At 37.3% G+C, this 7,317-nt stretch overlaps 2 protein-coding genes across 2 annotated transcripts; one reads left to right on the top strand and one right to left on the bottom strand.

Moving 5' to 3' along the window:
* Window positions 95-1,517, top strand: LOC110263859. The gene is made up of 2 exons (XM_021105712.1): window positions 95-593; window positions 694-1,517. Exons 1-2 carry the CDS (start codon window positions 95-97, stop codon window positions 1,515-1,517), a joined length of 1,323 nt encoding a protein of 440 aa, XP_020961371.1.
* On the bottom strand, window positions 3,199-4,206 carry LOC107647676 (serine/threonine-protein phosphatase 7 long form homolog). Its single transcript, XM_016351732.1, has 3 exons — window positions 3,500-4,206; window positions 3,335-3,425; window positions 3,199-3,216 (listed from the first exon to the last, which is right to left on the bottom strand). The coding sequence occupies exons 1-3, from the start codon at window positions 4,204-4,206 to the stop codon at window positions 3,199-3,201; spliced, it is 816 nt and encodes a 271-aa protein (XP_016207218.1).

Genomic DNA, 7,317 nt, shown 5'->3' with positions numbered 1-7,317 from the left:
CCGAAAAGCATGGTTGGCTAAGCAAAGGGCAGTAGAAAAAATATTTGGAGGTTGGGAAGCCTCTTATGAGGCGTTGCCTATATGGTTTGAGGCCATGTGTCACAAGGAGCCATCTGCTGTTGTCCATTTTGAAACTATGCCTGCATATCAAGGCGATGACTTGGTGGCTGATATTCGGGTACTGCATCGTGTATTTTGGAGTTATTACCCTTGTATTAGGGCATTCAGACATTGTAAGCCAATTGTCCAGGTGGATGGGACTCACTTGTACGGAAAGTATAAGGGTTGTCTGCTTGTGGCAGTTTCACAGGATGACAACAACAATATCGTCCCAATTGCGTTTGCTATTGTGGAGGGAGAGACTTCTGATGCATGGCATTTTTTTCTTAGTAACCTGCGTCAATATGTTGTAACTCGGGATCGTGTCGGTCTAATATCCGACAGGCACGAGTCCATCAATGCAGCTGTGGAACGCAGTAACGGAGCTTGGTCACCGCCTAGAGCTTTTCATATGTTTTGCATCAGACATATAGAGTCAAATTTTCTGAGAAAGTTCAAGGCCCCGTACCTCCAAAAATTGATCGTCAACATTGGTAAGCATTTAGTAAATTTAATCAAATTATTAATAGATTCTTCCTTAAATAATTCTATTGAAAACGATTAGTTTTCTTTCTATTTGTCGACATCTACCAGGATATTCGAGGACGGTGCGGGAGTACGAAGTGCGTTACCAGCGGTTACGGGAACGTGGCGAGGCGTACACAAACTGGTTAAACCGAATTCCTCGCGAACAGTACGCATTGGCCTTTGATGATGGGTACCGATGGGGTCACATGACGACGAATCTAGTGGAGTGCATCAATTCAGTTTTGAAGGGTGCACGCAATCTTCCCATTACTGCTCTTGTGAAGGCAACATTCTACAGACTAAACGAGTTGTTCACCCGGAAAAGAGCAGAGGCGGAAGCCCGGATCAATGCTGGCCATGTGTTTTCTGATATCGTGACATCGAAGTTGCATGCAAACCAACTTGCATCAGGAAACATCCAAGTTAGTTGCTTTGACCGCCAGAATGAGGTCTTTGAGGTTCGTGAGATGCCAAGCAGGCTGGAGTTTGCAGTCGATCTACGTGGCCTTCGATGTGACTGTGGTGAGTTTCAGGTGGACCGGATCCCCTGCAGACATGTGTTCGCATGTTGTGCCAACCAACGACTGGATTGGCAACTATACGTGAATGATGTGTATAAGATGGACCAAGTTCGGCGGGTGTACCGAGCTAGGTTTATGCCACTAGGTAATCCTATCACATGGCCTGCTTATAACGGACCTCGGTTCATACCAAATCCGTACCTAAGACGGGTCACGAAAGGTCGCCCCAGGATGACCCGCTTTTTGAATGAGATGGACACGCGGATGTTACATCGTCCCAGGCGATGTACGCTATGTGGGGCTGAGGGACATAGTCGTAGCAGATGCCGTCAGTCAGCTGGTTCAAATACCAACAGAGATGCCCCCTAGGTTCATAGTTTTAAGATGATCTTGTATAATGTAACCTGATTGAGCAATCTGAGTTAACATGACCTGCTATATGTAACCTTATAAATTATGACAATCTAGTATTATCACATATCTGTTGCATTATATAATATGATGGTTAATACATCAATATCTGTATGAACATATTAGTATTTTATGAAACATTATTACATACTCCAGATGGTTAATACATCAAAAAGTTCATTACAACTATGTGATAATAAACATACAATATAATCTTACCATAGTCCAAGTCATTAATACATAATGTCCAACACATACAAATTACTCAATGAAAAATCCAACACATACAAATTACTCAATACAAAGTCCAACACATACAAATTACCCTAAACATAACTCCACAATTACTTTTTCATTGCCCACTTTACATCCTTCACAAAGTTCTTGCATTTCTTGGCCGCTTTCTTGAAGACAGAAGGAGTGAAGCGATTAGCACTCCGACGTGGCGGATCAATCCTCAGATTGTAACCTTTGACGTTGTCCTCCGGAGTGTCCGCCTGACCTGTATACAATTTTGAATAAACAAGTATATGCAGCACATTACATATTCATTACCAACATAGATACCACAAATCAAGAAGGATAACCAAGTCAAAGATGCCATGTATGAGAACCAAAAAAATAACTTATCGTATATGTAAAGCAAAATAGTTAACATAATACCATCGTTACGAGATTCTTCATCCTCATCGAACTCCTCAATTTCATCATCCTCACCATCGCCCTCGACATCCGGGTCGTCTACTAGATAAGCATCGGTTTCTTGCTCGAGTGTGTTAGTGTCTTCCTCAATGAGTCTCATGTTAAGACGGTTAGGATTTTGACTATTGAGAACACCTCGTCCACCCTCACTCCTACTTGAGTCATCAACAGATACGAACCCCCCGGAAGCAACGGAAGAGGTATGGCCTGGATACCTCGCATCCAACGAATACCTGCCTGGCATGAACTCAGGTTGATGGCCATATTGTGATTGTGCGGCATCTGCAGCCATGAACCCAAGCAACTGGCTAAAAGAACCTCATTCGCCTGTTTCAAACTGTGACATACCCCGATATTGTTGGTGCATTGGAAATGATGGGGTGAACTGTGTATGAGGTACAAACTGGTTTGAGGACTGAGGTTGTTCTTGTGGAAGCGGATTTGGAGGTGATATATGTGGCTCATGTTCTTCATTGTCCTCATCCATATCCTGACTACCTTCATCGGTATCCTGATTACCCTCATCCATATCCTCATTACCCGCATCCTCTTCACCTACAAGATTTGACAAGGCTAAGCGGTTCCCAAATTTTGATCGGTACCAGTTCATGTAAGTATCCAATGGATGCTGTGAAGGGATGGGAAGCTCAGAAAGAACGTAGTGATACCTGTTTGTCCAATGCATAACCCAAATTGAATGACTTGGTGCCGTGGCCCAGTTCAGATTCTTAGGACCAGTAAGAACCTCCCCATGCGCCTTATCCAGATTCTGCTCCTGATTAGGTACTCCCTGAACGAAACCGAACTGTCGCCTTACCCTATCGGTGACATGCCACTCGATACACTCAAAGGACACCAATGGAACTGTAGCGCTCCATACAACCGATTGCATGTAGATTTCCGGAGGAATTATGTTCGGATCCACACGATCCATATCTTAAGCAACCCAGACAAACTGGAAAAATTCAAGAAACTCATGATTACAACCCACAATTCAAATAACAATAACAATGTATCATATTTTTGTTGAAGACCCTAAACCCAAAATTAATACTTCTTTAATTAAAACGCACCTGGCCTTCCTGAAGTTCATCAAAGACTTTCCTAAAGTGAGCTAGCTTCAGATATCTATATCGTCGGTCACCACGCTCCCAGTTACGCCACCTAATATGATGTTTTCAATTAGCTCAACTGATTTTTAAATATCAATAAACGGGTACATTGTAACATAATATTACCTATTTGCTAGTGAAAAGCTGCGGGGTTCTCTAGGAAGCGGTGATAGATATGGCAGTCGGATCCAAGCCCAACCGAGCAGAAGTGTCAGTGGACCATCTATTTCCTTACAGTTATAGCGAGATGCCCTGCATAACGCCCTGTAAAGGTGTGCTAGGCATGCCGAACCCCAGCTATACTGTCCAATATTGACAAAATCACGAAGCAAGGGTAGAAACTTCCAGTGCACGCCTGCCCCAGACTTATCCCCAAACAAGATCATCCCAATCAGCAACATAATGTGGCACCTCACATACCTTTGTATACTGATTTCATCGTTCAATTCTAAATTCTCTTTTAGATTCCGCAGCCAGGTGAGTTTTATGCAGCTAGATCTACAGTGCTCCTTACGCGGTGCAACGCCAAATTGAAGCAAACACTCCACCTCCATGGCTTCAAAACTACTCATTGTCATCCCTGTAACTGGAAGACCATCTGTGGGAAGACCAAGAATTAGAGCCACATCTTCAAGAGTCACGGAACATTTACCAATGGGAAGGTGAAACGTATGTGTGTCAGGGTGCCAACGTTCGATTAGAGCATTTACCAATGCTTTCTGACACTGCACTATCCCAATCTGAGATACATGATAGAAACCGGTAATTCTTAAATGCTCCTCCACCCTATCGTTGTACCGATCCGGAAGAATTGGGTGGTTACATATCAACATTCTTGATTTCTACAAAAAAAATTAACAAATTACTAGTCAGATAAAAAAATTTACTACCTTACTATCATCAATCATTTTACTGAATCCTTATATAACTAATTATTCTAACTTCTAAAATTATTTAATTAATCCTTAAAATTATTTATAACTGCAAATAAAAATCATTACTAATACATATATTCCTAATCAAAATTCTCAACCATATTACAACATCTACAATAATATCTAATATTAATGACTCATTTGTTAAACATTTTTTTCTCAACAATAAAAAAATTTTTCTAATCAGTATATGCCATCATTCATATTCTAACAACGGTACCAATAAGTAACTTGCTAATACTAATTACTACAATTAAAAAAATTTAAATATTCTCATAACAAAAAAGCTAACATGCCTACAATAATCCTACTAATCATTCAACAATAACACTATCTCACAATAACAATAACATTAACATCAACTTCTCCATCAGTAACAGTTATATTTAATTGTTTAAAAAAACATTTAAATATTAACGTTCGTTCCAACCACATAATTATACTAAAAATTAATTATAAATTAAAATAAAAACTACATTCTACACTTAATTAATATAATAAGTAAACATACTAAATTTATAAAATTTAAAAAAATTTTAAAAAAACTTACATAATCGATATCATTGAGATAATGAATAATGTGAAGCTCAAATCGATCAACATCTTTAACTTTATATTTTTTTGGCATGATTAGAGCTCCTCCACCATGCAAAGCAGCCAAAGAGAAAGGATGAAGAAGGTGATTGAAGTTGAGAGTGAAATGTGAGAGAGTAAATGGTAATCGGATGGTGAGAGAGGGTGTTGAGGGGTCTTTGTTGGGTTTCAGGGGCACCGTTCAGGGTTAAGTATGAGCGCGACGCGTGTCAACTTGGTGAGGAACTCGGACCGTGCAATGGGTGGAGAGGTAATCGGACGGTCCGTGTGCTGCATCGATCTCGGAGGGTCCGAGTTGCAAGCTTCAGTGAACGAAATCCACACCTCTCGGACCGTGCGTGTTCTGCTTGGCACTCGGAGGGTCCGAGACTAACACCACAATTTTGTGAAGCACTTCCCACTCCCATACTAAAGTACTACACCATCCATGCACCAATATGTAAATTAAAAAGCGTCAATAGGAAGGATAATTTTGTTCAGTTAAATACAAAAATCTAAATTCCTTCCATGGGATGGGAAGGAGCAATAAGTTGACATCAATACTCTTATATTTCAAATTAATTGATCTCTATGATCTTGAAATTTTGTTTGTTGTAATTTGCAGCCAATATATTATTAATGCCTTAATGGTATTGCCACAAGTACAAGCATTTTGGTAAATAAATTTAATTAAGTTTGTCCAGTTACTGAATGGTCTAACAAATATACCACTCAAATAAAACGGGTGTGAATCCCTCCTCTTCTTGCATTTTTAATTTTTTATAGTGTTTCATTTTTTTTAGAGGGAGAAACAAAAGAAGGAAGGAAAAAAAAACATAAAATTTATGTATTATTATTTATAAATAGAGATGTCAATGGGGTGGGGCGGGATAGGAGCGAGGGATGCCTTTTTGCTCTCCGTCCTCACTCCTAGAATTAATTTCTGTTTTCGCTCTATTCTCCGCCATGAGGGAATAATTGTCTCCATCCCCATTTTTTGCGTTTTCCGTACTTTTTGCGGGCCCTATTCTCCATCTCTTTATGTTTAACATTCATATGAAAATTATAATAAAAAATATCAAAAAAATCAAAAAACAAACTACAAAATATTATTACAAACACACAAACATATCTTATCTAATATTATAAGCCCAGAAATATAACATAACAAATCATAGTTCATAAAATAAAATCTTGAACAATAGGGTTAGAGTTTTTCAACGAGTGAAATTACTAAAAAAATTCCTATATTAAAAATAAAGTAAGGACTATTAAGTAAGTTAAAAAATTTGGAAAATTATGGGAATGGGGCGGAGATCCCCGCTCGGGTCCTGCGCCTGTCTCGAAAAAATTTTGCTTCCTATTCTCATCCCCACGGAAAAATTTTTTTATCATTGGGCTCCATTCGGGGCGGTCCCGGCGGGGTTCCCACCTTCTAGATATTTTTGACACTCTTATTTATAAAGTTATATATATATTTTTTTGGTGACTAGTTATATTATCTTTTAAAAGTTTTTATATTTATTGTTAAGATAAAAAAAAAATTGAAACAAAAATTTGAAGAATTCTAATGAAAACACAAAAGTTTACGAAGTTGAAGATAGATATTTTCCAATGAATATATAAAATTTGTTTATACCAAATTTCATTGGAATTGAACATCAATAATCATGTAATTGAATAATCCTTTGTTTATGTAATATATATCTTGAAGGAATATATATATGATGCTGATTTTTAAATATGTACAAAATATACCAAACGATTTTAGATTGACATGAAAGATTTTAGCGATAATGTATAATATATAAAATTTTAATACAATGGTTATTTTTTTAGGGGAAAAATAAGTTAGACGAATAAAAAGTTACTAAACAACGTATAACATTTATTGGAGTTACTCTTATGTCAATTAATCGCAACCCATATATATATAAATTCATTAATCATTATAGATATATAAATGAGCTGTAACAAGCATATAAGCATTGTTTATATATTTAGGTCCGTTCGGATAGGTTTATAAGTGATTTTTTTTTTATGTCTTTAGGACATTTTTAAGGTACAGATGCAATTTTAAAGATTTGTCTATGTGGCAAAATCTTAACCACACACTCTAAAGCCACACTTTTTACTTAAAACCGTAACTCTTCAAAAAGAAAAGCGTCACCTAATGGAAAAAAGTAAATTAGAAGATTTAAGAGAAGAAATAATTAAGTTGTCAAAATTAATAGATCAAAAATTAATGATTTTAACTAATGTCAACTGTAATGACACCGAATTCTTAAAATCAATACAAAATGATTTTTCTCAAAATCTTTATTTTACTATAAGTTTTATTGAAGGACTTCAAAAACCTGAAAAAACTTATTTTTCACACGGAATTTCTAAGAAATGTTACCATGGAAATGATTCCCCACATCTTTATCATACTTT

Source organism: Arachis ipaensis, chromosome B06, assembly GCF_000816755.2.
Source record: "Arachis ipaensis cultivar K30076 chromosome B06, Araip1.1, whole genome shotgun sequence".
Lineage (NCBI taxonomy): Eukaryota > Viridiplantae > Streptophyta > Magnoliopsida > Fabales > Fabaceae > Arachis > Arachis ipaensis.
The sequence above is the reverse complement of the archived record's forward strand: the minus strand, read 5'-3'. Positions and strand labels throughout refer to the sequence as shown.